This window comes from Nannobrachium achirus (genome assembly GCF_963921795.1).
Source record: "Nannobrachium achirus genome assembly, chromosome: 8".
Taxonomy (NCBI): Eukaryota; Metazoa; Chordata; class Actinopteri; order Myctophiformes; family Myctophidae; genus Nannobrachium; species Nannobrachium achirus.
In genome coordinates this window covers 27449904-27467378 of record NC_137817.1, presented here as the reverse complement: position 1 = coordinate 27467378, position 17475 = coordinate 27449904, and the positions used below count along the sequence as shown (strand labels likewise).

Here is a 17475-nt window from a genome sequence, read left to right as displayed (position 1 = left end):
CTTGTTTGACAGCACTGTCATCAGTCTATGTTAGATTCATGTTAATGTGTTTTTTCAGACATTTAACCACTTAAATCGTTGATAGGCTACTTAGTTCTCCTCAGAATAGGGATGCGAGGATTCAAGTTGCAAAAATAATTATCCTACTATATCACACAAAGATTTGGCAGCCCCCCTGTAGTAACTCTGAGGACCCCCTAGGGGTCCCGGACCCCCTGTTGAAGACCCCTGTCTTAAACTATACTTTGTTAACAGGAGTCCCCCAGGAGTATACAAAGCCCCTGCCCTTTTCCCCTCTACACCAAATCTCGACAAAAAATAGCACACAATGTGTTGTGTTGCCACACCTTGTGAGTTTGTACACCTGCTGCTATTTCCTGCAGAATGTTTGCCCCAGAACAGGTCCATGTAGTTAAAATAAGTTGGAGTTAGTAGCACAGTCTGTCACCATTATGACTTAGTTTCAGTCTAAAAAAGTTGAAGATGCAAGTAGCTCAAGAAGCTAAATGTAGAAACTGTTTCCCAAAAAGTTGGCGAGAGAAAGACCCAGCAAAAGTAAAACAAACTGCAGTCGCAGGACAAAGTATAAATAGCCATTAGCACAAGTGTAATTGGTCCTGTTGCTCACCCAGAACGGTGAGGAAGGCCTTGGTGGTTTTGACAGGCATGGTGAAGAGTGAACAGGTGTACTGGCCCTCGTCTGACAGCGTAACGTCACTGATGCTGATGGTGAGCTCCTGCCACGACGCTCGCATCAGCTCGATGCGGTTGTCCCTCAGCGCTGCAGGGACAGGAAGGAAGGAGGACACACGAGAGTTGAAAATCATCAGTGGTGGGAAAAGTACTCACATGTTTTATTTTTTTATTTTTTTAGGCCTAGAATTATTGAATGCTTTAACCAGTGAAAAATAGCAGATATACAAGCTCACAGCGCGGCACCGAGTGCCTTAGTAGATCGAGCGAGTAGATCTGCTATTTTTGAAAAAGTCGTGAAAACTTTGAATATATGTATTTTCAAAGCGAACGTTTGTAACTAAAATTTTGCTTCTGGGGGGTCCCTGGAACTAAATATTTTGAGATGGGGGTCCGTGGCCAAATAAATATCATGTTGAGGGTCCTTCAAATGAAAAGGATGAGAACCACTGACACAGTAGTCTCTCAAGAACAGACTAACTGAGCTCCAGTTAAGTGAAAAGGACCTTTTCTTTGACGATGGCTGGCCAGATTGCTGACATAGAAACATAGATTTTTCAAAAAAATCTTAGAAGGATTCAAAAGACACTTATAGAATCTGGTCAAAATTCTATTTTTCACAATTTTTTAAAAATAGCAGATCTACAAGCTCTCGCAGCGTGGCACTCGGTGCCATGCTGTGAGCTTGTATATCTGCTATTTTTCAATAGTTAAAGCATAAAATAATGATACACATACACAATATAGTGTACCCGTTCTGAATTGAGTAAAGTACAGCAAGGTAGAAATGATCTGTTACAGGTTAAAGTCCGGAAGTCAAAATGTAGTAAGTCAAAGTTTTGTGAGTCAAAGTAGAAAAGTATTGGTATCAAAATGTACTTTAAGTACCAAAAGGAGATAGTACTCATTTCACAAGTTTTCAAATTGTATAAAACTCTTTTGAAAATAGCAAATCTACAAGCTCACAATGCGTCGCATTACGACGCATTGTGCTATCATTGTGTTGTTGGCTATTTTCAGATTGTTGAAATGTGTATAGGGCTGAAGTGGTTAATGTATGTTTTAATAATAATCAAAATCTACAAAGTAACTAGTAACTGATAATTATTTTCATATAATTGTAGGGGAGTACAAGTAAAAGTACATACAATATGGAAATACTCAATAATTACTTTACACCTCTGGAAATCATGCAGCACACATCTCACAATTACAATAAGGCTGTCATGATTACAGTATCTATCTAAGTTGACAATTAATTGCCATTCGAATAATTGTCATTAACGATTTAATTGTGTTTTTGCCATTGAACATTGGAACATAATAATAGAAACTAGCCTACAGCCCCCTGCGGGGGCCTGGCCCCTTTGTGTGTGTGCCTGTTAGTCCCCCTTGGTGTGAAGCAGACAGACTGTGATGTTGTTCTCTCTGGAACTGCCCCCGGACTGGGAGTGCGCTGCTTGGTGACGCCCATTTGTGATGTAAATCGCATCACAGGACAAAGCCGCCTACAGGCCAAAATTTGGGAAAATATTTTAAACATTTGGGGATTATGAGAAGTAGAGACACATTTGAAGGTGATAAAGTTGATGTTGGGCAAGGTACATGCGTTATTGATTTTTGTATTATGTTTTTTAGACAATTGAACAACTGCTGAACGTGGAGTTACAGATGGACAAACGGACAAACATACACACTATTTTTTGGGGTGATTCTAATTAAGGTTGTGGGATGTAATTTCCATTTGGTTTTTAGGCTTCGTAATCAAAAGAATTGCAAATTATATGACAATATGACAAACAACTTGAATATACAAAGAAATTACTGACATATTTAGTACATTACATTTTATACTTTCAAAAGTGACGCGTTGGAGAAGCTTGTAGATCTGCTATTTCTGTTTTTTTTGGAAAATGTTTGAAAATGTATGAATATTTTTCAACACACGATTATGATTATGCAGGCGATTATGTAACAATTGTGACATACCTACTCACAATCTGTATCACTCTAAACCCTATATACCTATAATATTATAAGTACATACAATACAATATTGTATGACGAACAATGAATAATAATAGCCCATCTAAACTCTCACAGCAAACATCACAAGGTGGCATCCAAAATATGGATGCCAGGTTGAAAGTGTTATGTTATATTTGGAAGAAAAGGTATACAAAAAAAGATATGAGACACTTTTTGTGTGTGTGAAATTGTGATTAAAAAAACTAATTTACCATCTGCTACCCTGTGACTTCATAGATTTCAATCACTGCTTATTCTGTCAAAAGCAGTGGTTCTCAACCTGTGGGCCGGGGCCCTCTGGTGAGCCACAAGTGTATTGCAAGTGAGCCCCCAAATACATCACACTCTGGCTTCACTGTGATGCCACACTAACAGAATTCCTTTTATGCCCATATATGGAGTTCCCTGATGTCATCAATATTAAGCCCATATCTAACAGGACTTCATATGGGAATGCCCATATATGGAGGCCACATTGGCCACATACCACACTAACAGAATCCATATATGGCCAAGACAGATGGCCAAGACAGCCCATATCTTTGTGGCTGGTTCTACAGACATGGATCTCCATGTATGGGCATAAAAGGGTATGATGTCAGATGTCATAGACGTCATAGGACTTTAACATAACGAATAACTGAGTAATCATGTTTGGGCTCTCACAGCATATCTCCATATACAGTACATGGATCTCCATATATGGGTACCAGGGGTCTCCATATATGGGTAACTGGTCAGATATACATCAGTGGCCAGATGGCCAAGAATTGGCGCGACCTCACCCTTTAGGGCGAGGTCGCATGTCGCCCTGAGGCGTCTTACTAGTAAATACAAGTGAAACAGTACATGACAGACAGACAGACAGACAGACAGACAGACAGACAGAAAGATATACATATATAGTCACAGAATGTTACCACTTCTACGGCTGCTACAACAACTACTACTACTCTCAGACTCTCAGTCTCTACTACTACGAATAATAATAGCCTTTAGGCTTGTCTATTCATTTCTGAATAATCTACGCTATCAAGATAAAAACCCCTTGGGATTTCTCGAGGAATTGGAGGCTTACCCTACTAAAGTGTTCATTCAAGAGTGACAACCCCTTATAATCCTCAGGAAACCATGCAGCAAGCTGAAAAAGGTAATGTGGAATCAACCTGTCATCGCTTATACAACTTCAAATGCAGAATCACCTAGTTGTACAAGGAGCCCCACCAGGGGAAAAAAAGACTGTGCTCCTCATTGAATAAATTACACTTTCTTAATCCTCACTCCCTTTAGGCAGCTCCCTCCATACACAATATCTTTCATCTGAATCTGAACTGTGTTGGATTCTATTACACAGGGCAAATCTAGCAGAGGATGTTATCAGTGTGGTCAATATAAAGTGGTGTCTTATCAGATAGAGACACTCAAGACGTCTCCATGACAATTATTAATCACCATCTCCGTTTGTGTTGGATTTCAGTGATAAATATGCACAGTGGGCATGTAAAAAGCAATTAAACTAAAATGTCTATTAGATTCACACAAGCACAAGTTACATTAAACACTGCTCTCCCTTGGCATTAATTACAAGGTGTCGTGTTATAATCATCATCACATAATCAAATAAATGTGAAAAATTATGGGCAATATAACCCAAACCCTAATGAGTTTATTACTGAGTCATTATTTGTCCAAAAAACAACAACAAAGAGTACATAAAAACAATCTTTCAAGCTACCATTAAAATTTCATAGCAAGTTGTGCCACAAGAGAACACGCTTAATGTGTGCTCTGGGGCTTAAAACAAACATTTGATTTACTGTTGCAAAATCCTGCATGTTCTTTGTAGTTACACTACTGAGCATCAGAATGCCCAGAGGCTCTGGCAAAGAACAGCAAACCCTTTGGTGGATGGATGCAAGAGAGAAGGTGATGGGGTCTCTAAGCAAACACCACATAGAAACTCAAGAGATATGGAGCTGAGACTGGGAGGATCAAAGAATTAAACAAGATGAGACACTTCCTTCTATCACTCTAGCTTGCTAACACTGAAATGAAAGACAGGAGGAGCAGGACTGAGGATGGTGTTTGCCCAATTTCTCCCTCATATCTATACTATAATTTTGCGAATGTCTGTCTGTCTGTCTGTCTGTCTGTCTGTCACAGCGTTTCTCCTCAGTGGCTGGAGCAATTGATCTGAAATCGCATCACCATTAGCATATGAACACACCTGACATAACTGTGAAGCCCGTTTGTCACTTTCACAAATCATATGCTGTATATTAGCATTTTTATGGTGTAACTACTATCTATTCTGCATCTAGCATGAGGCATATCTATTCTGCATCTAGCATGGGGCAACATGTTTAACCAGCTCTGTGTGTGTGTGTGTGTGTGTGTGTGTGCGCGTGTGTGTGCGTGTGCGTGTGCGTGTGTGTGTGTGTGTGTGTGTGTGTGTGGGTGGGTGGGTGTGTGTGTGTGTGGGCGGGCGGGGGGGGTGTTGGCTGGCCCTCTTTCAGATGTTGTCATGTAGATCGGTACACAGTATCTCTGTAGCCTAAGCCTTTAAACGAAACGGGTATTTCTTACATTGATGCTCCTACATATTATCATGCAAGCACCAGAAAGTTACTTTCCATCCCTCATATACTGTGTGCACAGTGCACACCCCATAACCCACACACTGCACATCATTTCGGAGCTCATATCTTTGAACGGGTAAGGACTAGTTATTTATAGAAAACTAAAACCTGACCTGACAATTTACGTTGTGAGAGAACTTATTTAAAATATGTTTATATATATTGGGCACAATCCACTTATTTGAGAGTGAATGGACAGCTATCGACAGAGAAAAACAAAGACTTATAATAGAGCCTAATAATGGGATGGCCTCCCTGTCCAATCTTGTCAGATAGATAGTACAGTAATGTGTGCAGCTTGTGAAGCCGCACAAATCACAAGTGATGTTTAGGATCGAGGGATAGCTACAGTATTGCAACCAGTTAACTATGTTTAAGAACAATAGACATTAAAGGAATGTACTAGGCCTGTCGCAATGACTACACAATCGCCTAATTGCAATTATTAGAGATAATCTAAGTTGTTTCCATGTTGAAAGATTTTCATTCATTTTTAAACATTTTCAAAAATAGTGGAAATAGCAGATCTATACAAACTCACAACGTTGCGAATGCTGCAAGCTTTGCAAGCTTGTAGATCGTCTGTTTCCAATATTCATAATAACTCAAGTATTTTTTGTATATTTACTTTATTTGTCATATGTGCAACTTCAAAGCCTAAAAAACAAACAGAAAATATTTTATATTCGTTCCAGTTTCCTAGACATAAACACAATTAACGCCATTATTAGATGGACAATCGATCGTTAAAATGTCATTATCACGGCAGCCCTACTGTTACCAGTATGCCTACTACTACTACTACTACTACTACTACTACTACTACTACTACTACTACTACTACTACTGCTGCTGCAGACAAAATGGCTTAGCGAAATGGCTACTTTAGGGTTATTTTTGAACCACTTTGAGAACCAATGCGGTATGGAACAAATGCCGGGACAGTCTGCCGCTTTAAAGATTTTATTGCTTGATTTGATGCTGGAAGAAGCCAAATTCACCTGGCTGGGTTATGAATGAATGAATGAATGTATTTATTTTTATGAAATCATATTGCTGTAAATGTTCCTTTTGCATATATCGATCGATCAATCAATCAATCAATCAATCAATCAATCAATCAATCAATCAATCAACTCTATGCACAAGCAAACATGCTTAAGAAAAGATTCCACATGTGCTCCTCTGATGTTAAAGCTTCACTGTTTAGAGCGTACTGCACACCCTTATACACTGCTCACCTGTGGGGCAGGTACAAGGCTAAATCCTTACGGAGACTAAATGTAGCTTACAATGATGCTCTGCGGCTGTTATTGCGTGTGCCTAGATGGCACAGCGCCAGCCAATTATTTGTTAGTCTGGGGTTACCTACTCTTAAAGCTCTACTTAGAAACTTGATGTACAGATTCATGTGTCGGTTGAATGAGTCTGAGAATGATATTCTAATGAAACTAACGGACCCTACAGTGTACTAAAAGCTCCTTTAGGTATAGCTCAAGTCTGTGGCGCCATTGGCACAGAAGCCTCTTTGTTGTGCACTGACAGCATATGCCTGTCAAGTGTTTTTTATGTATTTTATGTTTTTTTTTTTTTTTTTGTATACTGTATTGTTGCTGTTGTTGTTATTGGTGTTTTTGATATGGACCCCCCCCTGATTCCTGAATAAAGATTATATATATATATAATCAATCAATCAATCAATCAATCAATCAATCAATCAATCAATCAAACAAAAACTATGGACTGAAAAAAAGTAGGCTACTTAAACATGCAATTCTGTTAGCCAACTATACTGTACTAGCCCTTACCCGTTCAAAGATATGAGCTCCAAAATGATGTGCAGTGTGTGGGTTATGGGATGTGCACTGTGCACACAGTATATGAGGGATGGAAAGTAACTTTAACTGGTGCTTGCATGATGTAGGAGCATCAATGTAAGAAACCCGTTTCGTTTAATGGCTACAGAGATACTGCCCCCCCCCCCCCCCCCCCCCAGCCCGCCCACCCACCCGCCCGCCTGCCTGCCTGCCTGCACACACACACACACACACACACACACACACACACACACACACACACACACACACACACACACACACACACACACACAGAGCTGGTTAAACATTTTGCCTCAAGCTAGATGCAGAATAGATGTGCCTCATGCTAGATGCAGAATAGATAATATATACACCATAAAAATGCTAATATACAGCATACGATTTGTGAAAGTGACAAACGGGCTTCACAGTTATGTCAGGTGTGTTCATATGCTAATGGTGATGCGATTTCAGATCAATTGCTCCAGCCACTGAGGAGAAACGCTGAGACAGACAGACACTCACTCACTCACTCACTCACTCAGACATTCGCAAAATTATAGTATAGATATTGTCCATTGACAGACTGATAGTATGAGTAGTATACAGGTTTGAATAACGTAAAGACAAGTGTTATCTATTACTCAAGCAACATAGCGTAGGGCCAGGGAACCAGCATCCACTCCAGGCTATGTGCTCAGATGTTGGACAAAATCTGTCACAATCAGACCCAAATGCCAATGGCTGACAAAGCTCTTTTCTTGGTGCTTTAGGAAATCAATGTGATGAAAAGGTTCATTTCCCACAAACCCTAGATAGCTCCTATGCTGTTCATTCTGCTTAGAAGGCAGCATAAATCTGCTCCCTGACCTTGTATGTGCTTCAGCCTTGCAGCCTGGCAGCTTAATGTGCCGTACATCTCCTCTGATGGAGGCCTCACCAAGGCTGTCTCAAATCAGTAACAGTGACACGACACCTCAGCTTCCCCCTTGGCGAGGCACAGGGGTGTCGCACCAACATTCTGGGCCCTTGGTACAAGGATTTTTTATTTATTTTATTATTATTATATATACTAGCCCTTACCCGTTCAAAGATATGAGCTCCGAAATGATGTGCAGTGTGTGGGTTATGGGATGTGCACTGTGCACACAGTATATGAGGGATGGAAAGTAACTTTAACTGGTGCTTGCATGCTAATATGTAGGAGCATCAATGTAAGAAATACCCGTTCCATTTAACGGCTACAGAGATACTGTGTACCGATCTGCATGATTTTTGGACAACATCTGTAACAGGGCCAGAACCCCCCCCCCCCCCGCCCGCCCGCCTGCACACACACACCCCCCCCCCCCGTGTGTGTGTGTGTGTGTGTGTGGGTTTGTGTGTGATTGTGCATGGCCTGAACAACAGCGCCCCTCCCTTAACATGTGTGGTCACAAAAGGTACTGTAGGCTAAATAGATATAGATACACCATAAAAATGCGAATATACAGCATACGATTTGTGAAAGTGACAAACGGGCTTCACAGTTATGTCAGGTGTGTTCATATGCTGATGGTGATGCGATTTCAGATCAATTGCTCCAGCCACCGAGGAGAAACGCTGTGACAGACAGACACTCAATCACTCACTCACTCACTCACTCACTCACTCAGACATTCGCAAAATTATAGTATAGATATATATATATATATATTTTTTTTTTGTAAAACCTATGTTTCTATGTGGTGCTCAAACCTTTTCATGTGAAGGATCCCCAAAATATATTTGGCCACGGACCCCCATCTAAAAATATTTTGTTCCAGGGACCACCCAGATGCAAAATTTGAGTTGTTTCAAAGATTTGCACACCTTTTCACGACTTTTCAAAAATAGCAGATCTACAATCTCGCTGTGAGCTTGTATATCCGTTATTTTTCAATAGCTAAAGTATAAAATAATTAAGGCCCCCTCCACCTTGGGCCTAGTAACTCTGTCCCACTTCCCCCCCTCCCCCCCTTGTGACGCCCCTGTTGCCCACTGATGTAAAATGATGTTTGCCTTGTCTCCCTGCCACTCCTTTGCATCACAGACCATGTCAGTAGAGAGCCATTCTGAGGTTGACTCAAAGAACCATATGTTGTCTGTCTGAATCAAGAGTCTGCGGACACGTTGAATCAAAAGTTATCAAGATTCTTAAAGGCACAACAGTGCTAATAATATATTTATATCTTATTGATTTTGTGATGCGAGACTATCATCTGGTATTTCGATCATAATATCATATTTAGCTTGTAGAAGCAATCCACCAACCACTGCTGAACAAGCACTAAGCTCTGTCTCCATGCTGCTTTGACGACACAGGCCACCACATAGGATTTGCGCGTATATACTGTATGACTGTGGTTGCACTCCACTAGTGCTGCATTAGCACTGTCACATACTACAGTATTACACTGACATGTCTGATATCTGCTGCTAAAGTGATGTCTCACCTGCACAAGACTGTGATTCCATTCTGCTACAATTTTACTTACTGCAATGTCTCTACTTGCACTAGAAGCATTTCTGACTAATTTCATTGCTTCATTCTAACCATGCACAAGAGACTGTGCCTCATTGTATTGCCATACATGTTTTAAACATGCAGCGTATTGCATTCTTCTCCTATGATGAATAGTTGACATCTTGTTTATTTCCTTCTCTATTCTTTAACGCTTTCTTGAAATGTTGGGAGCTTGTACGACAAAGAATTTGACTCACACTTGTGAGATGTGACAATCAAGTTCAATGAATCTATCTGAATCTGAATAAAGTTTGTTGTAGGTGATAAACCAATACAAATTAACAGATTCTAATTCAGATTTCTAATTGAAATGTAATGTTAAATGTACCTGGTCAGGCAGCAATACAGTAAAATGATAACATTTTAGACAATGAGACTTGTAGAAATGTACAACAATGCCTCTCTACCTCTTTCGATTGTTTCTCAATATTTGTAAATATATTTTACTTGTCATTCCCCGAATATCAATATAACATTATATCCATATCGAAGTATTAGGTAAAAGATATGACATTTGATTTGTCAATATTGGCCAGCAATAAGACAGCCATATGTCAGATCGCCGTGCAAGGCTTTCTTCCTTTACTCCTTTGAATATTACAACAGTTGGCAGACTGACAGCTAGCTCTTGTCTTTAGAACCGAAGAACAGAAGCAGGGGCTGTGGATATTACATGGCACTCACTGCCGCCCTTCACTGAGCAGCAGACACATGTTAACTGATGTTTTGTCACTGTCAGGTGGAAACCTTGTATGTCCAAAACTTTTTTTTATAAAAAAAAAGAAAGTAAAACAGTGAAGATGTTGTGAGCTTGTAGATCTGCTATTTTCTCTACTTGTGCGACACTCTTGTACAGTATGATGAAGTAGGGCATTCACTTATGCAAATACATAAACATTTGAATACAAGGTACAAGGTTTCTACACGATACTAACACTGAGGAGTGGTTTTGGACACTTCATATAGGAAGGGTTATTTTATCTATGTCTATCTATTAAGTGTTGGATGTGTAAGGGCCATGACGCTGAGCTTACAGAGATGGACAACGATAGAATGTGCAGTGAGAGCAATGGTACAGTAGTGACAGTGTCCTGGCCATGGCTGGAAGAAGTACTCTGGTGTTTTACTTACTGTAAGTAAAAGTAGCAATACTACAATGAAAAAAATACTTTGTTAGAAGTAAAAAATCCTGTAATCAAAAAGCACAAAAGTATTGTCTTCAACCCTTAAAGTACCAAAAGTAAAAGTATAACATTTTTTTCAAAATGTGACCCAAATTCTTTTAGGGGAGAACATCTACAAGCTCATAACTTGTCACGATGCGACGCGTTGTGAACTTGTAGAACGGCTATTTATGAATAGCCTAAGTATAAAATGGACATACATTAAAGTGTTTAATGTATGTTTTGTATTGACAATCTAAATCTGCAAAGTAACTTGTATAGTGTAAAGTATAAAGAATCAAAAAATGGAAACACTCGACTAAAGTAAAAGTACCTAAACATTGTAATTGTTCCACCAGCGGTCCTGGTTCTTCCCTGCCTGGCAGTCAAGCCAGGGGCTCCATAGTCTCTGCAATTAGAGTGTGTGTTGCTGCTGGCTATGCCTGCTCAGTGACTGTGTGGGTGAATCTGGCTATGTTCCAGGCCAAGTGATGCAAGCAAGGGGCTGCTTCCCCACACATGATGCGGATGCAATTAAGAGCAGGATAGGGCCTTGTTCCAGAGGGCCATTGTTTCTGCCTGCGCCCTCAAAGATCCCACAGAGCAGATGCTACTCAGATTGGACTAGCTTTCAGTGCCTGAGGGAGGGCAAGGAAGAGGAATGTGCCTGCAGCTAGGCAACAATCCATCCTCAAGTGTTAAATAATGCCACAGAATGACATTTCTCCCATTCACATCTCAGCGAGAAAGTTTTCAATAGGCAAGGATTGAAGCGCAGTATATATGTGTGTGTGTGTGTGTGTGTGTGTGTGTGTGTGTGTGTGTGTGTGTGTGTGTGTGTGTGTGTGTGTGTGTGTGTGTGTGTGTGTGTGTGTGTGAGCGTGTGAGCGTGCGCGTGCGTGTGTGTGCGCGGGGGGGGGGGGGGGGGGGGGGGTTAGAAAGACAGGAAACAGGGAGTGTCAGCAAAGGTCCACCAGGCATGGAAATCAAACCTGCGTCTCACAGACATGCATCAGAGCTTAAATGGTACACACCTTATCCACTCGGCTATCACTGCCAGTAATATTTTGTTTAAGCCCTACACCAATTCATAGGTAGCACATCTCAAAAAACATACTTAAAAAAAGGCATTAGTAAACCTACGGAATAGTGCAGTATAAAAGAGGATAAAGTACCATTAAATATTATGTAAAGTGCAACAAAGTGCAAATGTCATGATTATAAATACTGTATGCTTTTCAGAGAAATTCAGCTGAAGGTGATGCTGTGCACTTAAAAGCCATTATTTGCAGAAGAAAGACAACAGATGTGGCTGCAGCCTTGGAAAACTTGTTTGAACATTTCGTTTCTGAATAGAAAGATGATTGTTGGGAGGCACTGGAGAGTAAAGAAGTCAGGACTTTACTTTTAGAGAAACACAGAGAGAGAAAGGTTTTGTCTCTATCAAGCTGCGTTTGATAAAGGCACAACACTTCAAGCACTCACATTTATCAGAAATGAAGAGAAGGCAACCATAACTTGCTCTCAATCTGTCCACAGTATCAGTAAAGTAAACACTATTCATAATCTGGTACTGACAGAAGATGTTTTGAACTCGTTGTATCATCTGCATAAATTTACTGAACTTTTTTTTTCTTCCGAGGAGCTACAAGGGCGGTGCAAGGAATCATCCTAACTGTCAGCCAGTGGCCACACATGATGTCTGACTGTTTCAAAGAGTTAGTCCCTTAACGTCAAGCTGATTCTTTTAGCTTTTTAGTCAAAATGAAAGTTCTTGGCACATTGATACTGAAGGGGAAAGAGAAACCGGGAGAGATGGAATTTCCAAATCCTTCAAAACAAGCCAAGGCAACTTGCTTGCTTGCTGCAATCACTTGCAATATATTCACCTTCAAATGTTGTGTGTTTACTACAATGATGATGCAAATGTGATTTCATTGGTACTACTCAGTGCAGTAATTGCATCCTTGGTAATTATCCTTCATTCTCCTGACCTAATGAATGTTTCAATGCTCACATTAGCGCATTCATTTAGTACATAACAGCATTTTGATTACTACAAGCCAATTAAGACCAATTTTGCTTTGTGACCTTTACCATCTTGGCTGAATGTCTCTATTAAACAGCATGAATTATGAACTATAAACATTTTGGAGATGCAATGGAGATGAATATGGCACATTGGTGTAGAATTTACAATGGCTTCTTTCTTATCTACTACACACATCAAAAGAAACCATTCATACCATCTACATTTGACATACAATAGATTCCCATTAACTGAATAATTCATGTACGACATACTGCTAGATATTACAGAAGATTCTCTTCTATTCTACATAACTGCCACTTGGAATCTCATTATTATTCCCTCCCTCCAACATCACTACTTAAAGGTTTGTATCCCCTTTTCCACTGAAGCCAAAAGGGAAGTAAAATATAATGAAGACAGCAAAGGACAGGCGTGCTCTCCATTTGTTGAGTTCAATAATAATAATTCATACCTGGGATCATATGCAGAAGATAATTCTACAAAAGACATACAGTATGTCCTACATCGATTTCAGCATAGCAACAGTCCACCACCACACGGTCGCCCCCCTTCAACAATCTCAGCTAATTGGCCTAATGTATTAATGATGTGTTAGCCTGGCTCTTTAAGCAATCTATCTCCTTCCTATCAGGTCTGGGGTTGGAGAGCAGGGGGATCGGCATGCCTGACTACCTCCCCTCAGCCATAGTGTACAGGCTAATGCCACTGAGGTGGCAACAATCAACTAAGTCTCTGAGATACATAATGCATGAGGAGGAGTGTGCCAGGGAGCCAGTTGGCATGTTATGAGAGGAGGCCAGTGTTCAGCTCAGACAAAATGTGCAGAGACAGTCCAACCCATATGGATCAGCTTAGGAATTCCAGCAAGGTTAACACTCAGTTTAGATCTCCACAAGGTTGGACTGAGCCTCTTATGGGAGAGGATGAGAGTACTGCTGCACATACAGTATAGTTCCCTTCGAGTTTAAAGAATGCTGGCATTTTATTGATGCGCAGAATGTATACATAATTCTTTGGCTTTTCATATTAGAAGAGAATATCATATCTCTGTTGAATAATACGACCAGTAGTACTGCTACAGTGTCACGGCATAAGATATCCTCAATACATTGGCTGGAAATATATTCTCTTAACTCATTGGCCGCCTCCCCCGATAGTCACGAGAAAATTCCAATGTCGCTCCCCGCCAGGCCCGATAGTCCCGAGAATTTGCTTTTATATAATGTAATGTTTAATTACATTATTCTGTAGCCCGTGAAAAAGTTTGAGCTTTCAGTCATATAACGAACCAAAGATATCACTCATCACAGTAAGTGTGTTTGAAAACAAGAGTGTAATAACGTATAAATCTCAATAGAAATGAATAAAACTCCCAATAAACCACAGTGAATGCATTTAGCGTGGCAGAGCGCAGCCCGCAGAGTGCAATCAGCGGCACACTGGCCACACGCATGTAAAGGGATGTGGGGCAGGGATGTGCAGAGAATATTTAGAGAGGCAGGGGCTGACATTTCTAAAGGGGCCTTTTGGTGGACAATTCTATTGAATGCAGCCCTCAGGGGCAGGGGCTCAAGCCCCCTTTGATGTCTATGTGTGTACATGCCTGGTGAAGGGGCTGGCAGAAGCGACAACGGAGCAGCTGGATCTGAGACCATTTTGCACAAATCAAACAAAATCCAGTAAAATGTTCACTTGGAAAGCCATGACCTGCCTCATTGGCCAACAACACACAGCTTCATCATAACCCCCAAAGTCTCGACAACAAAATATTATGTCCCAGGCAGCCAGACAACAACGAAGATCAGAAGATCAGATCAGCAGGAGCGTCACAAGGGAAAAGTGGGACGAGTCTGAGTTACTAGGGCCCAAGGTGGAAGGGGCTTCATTATTTTATACTTTTGCTATTGAAAAATAGCAGATCTACAAGCTTGCAGCGCGACACTCGGTGCCATGCTGTGAGCTTGTATATATCTATTTTTTAAATCCCCCTATGTAGAAAATTCATGGGGGGCCCGCAGTGAATCCTTGTACCCAGGGCCCAGCACCGACACCCAGTTGGAACAGATCCTCACTCAGCCCACTACAAAGTGTACAAACACAACGTATAGAAAGCCTGGTGAGGCGAGGCCGAGGTTACAAACAACACAATCACCTACTGGACAAGATGCAGTCGGCCGGTCCAGTCACCACCAACCGATCTTCAAGCCCTGCTACGGGAGTGGAGAGGAGAAAATATCCCCCCCCCCCCCCCCCCCCCGGCGGAGTCCTCAATCAGGCGACCATTGTCTGAAGAAAAGCAACGTGTTGCGTCCATATAACTTCCATCGGTATGTAACAAAACTGGTGAAAATAGCAGATCTGCAAGCACACAACGCCTCGCATCCAAGCGCGACCATGGAGCCTGATGGAGGAGTTGTTCTAGGTGTATTATATTCCAGTTATCAGGAAAGGGTCGCGTCCAAACTCCCAGCGGTGGAACAAAAAAAAAGGAGTGAAAATAGCAGATCTACAACGCGTCGCGACAGTGGAATCCAACAGGGAAGAAACGAAAACACGGCGATCGTCATTGTCAGTAAGTTACTGTTGTTTCCATCCTCCTAACCTAAACTAACTGTAACAGTTAGTTTACCTAGGCTAGAAGACTCTTCCTGCTCACTTGGCTGATATGCTCCTGCGTGCGTCCCTATGGCGTGCACGCGCAATCGCGCATGTGCGCGTGTTTGAGGCGTGCCAACAAGTCCTTGCAGCCTGAAGCCGTGAAGGAAGGAAACGAGCTCGCGCCTGAGGCAATATCACCACTGGGCGTATGTGATCGCTGCAGTCTGTTCCGCTCTAAAGCCCGCCTACTGTATCCGGTTATGTAACACTCACATGCATGCAAGACACGTTTCCGCATCCGGTATAGACCCAGGCCGGATCAGCAACAAGCAGAGTAACTTGATTCCTATCAGTTCTCTACCAGGCCACTGAGCAGGGGCGTCAATTGGGTATGGCAGGGGTATGCAGCTGCCATACCTTGGCTACAGGGGGAAATAATAAAAATGTACTTTTCATCGTGCCTGTTGCTAAGGTATGGCAACATGACTGGTGTCTAGTCATGTTGCCATACCTTACCTTTTTCTGAACTGACGCCACTGCCACTGAGGCCAGCCAGCAGTTTGCGCACATCAACAGAGCATGAGAGCGATTCAATTCAAAGGAACGTTATTGGCATGAGAAAACATAGGCTACGTTTACATCGCCAAAGCAAGTGCCACAAATAAATAAAAACAGTTGAATATGGGGAACATATTTACAGTTATACACATAGGCCTTGCCTTATATAAAGTTATACGTTATAAGTGTGTGTGTGTGTGTGTGTGTGTGTGTGTGTGTGTGTGTGTGTGTGTGTGTGTGTGTGTGTGTGTGTGAAAATGTGATCTGTGCAAAATAAAACACTTGAATGCTGTGTGAAGTCAGTATGACGCCCTAAGGGCAAGAGGTGACCTATTACAGCCCTATTACACTATTCCAGTTATTGCCCTATTACACAATTACACTTATTACACTAGTAAACTTATCTGATAAGTGCCTGACGCCATAAATACAAATATCAACTGAATTATCCACTTGAAAAGCGATCGATCACAAAAAGGTCAATATCTCCAGTTTTATCAATTAGAGCTGGATTTTGGTCAAAAATGGCTATTTTGAGATGGCTGCAACTATAGAAAAAAAAGCTTTTTATTTTATTTTTTTATTTTTTGGTGAGACTAGAGGTTGTCTTCTTTCTTTTCAGGTACTCTAAGACATTGTCGAAAAAACACAGAATTTAGGAAAAATGTCAATATAAAAAAAATATATAAATTTTTTTATTAAACAAAATGGCAGGAGAGCCATACAGTCAATGTTAAAATGGCGGCCAATGTGTTAACATGCTAGTGGGAGTTTCAATGCACAACTCATTTTTCCAGGCAACAATTTATACATTTCCTGTGTTATGACATCCATGGATTGCTGACCTGCATGTTTTCTGCTTGGTACAGAAAACTCATTATCAAATGTAGCTGTTCCCATTTTACCATCAATGAATAGATGAATTGTAGTGCCACATGCCATCAATGCATAATATTCATACAAGGAAGGAAATAGAACATAAAGCTGTCATGATTTTCACTGTTACAGAATGTTGTACATTTGACAGTTCAAAGTCTAAGCTTGAAGGACCCAGTGAGATATAGATTGGAGAAATATACAGAATTATGTACACACACTGTACTGCATATTATGTTAGAAACACTGGAAACTGGATAGTACAGTATCAGGCTCATATAGAGCCCGCACGCACGCACGCACGCACGCACGCACACACACACACACACACACACACACACACACACACACACACACACACACACACACACACACACACACACACACACACACACACACACACACACACACAATATCAAAGACAAGCTACAGGTCACAGCTTGTATTGTAAGATATTCAGTATTACTAGTTGTACTAGCGTTAGTGTTGACAAAACTAAATTAGG

The 17475-nt window shown here is 41.1% G+C and overlaps 1 protein-coding gene across 1 annotated transcript in view; it reads right to left on the bottom strand.

Moving 5' to 3' along the window:
* Nucleotides 1-17475, bottom strand: part of cadm2b (cell adhesion molecule 2b) — a gene marked incomplete at both ends in the record, with an annotated part of 202725 nt that overhangs the window by 26267 nt on the left and 158983 nt on the right. Inside the window, one exon of the mRNA XM_080730898.1 lies at nucleotides 629-781. Coding sequence (XP_080587024.1) covers nucleotides 629-781 — 153 coding nt within the window. The remainder of the gene's footprint in view (nucleotides 1-628; nucleotides 782-17475) is intronic.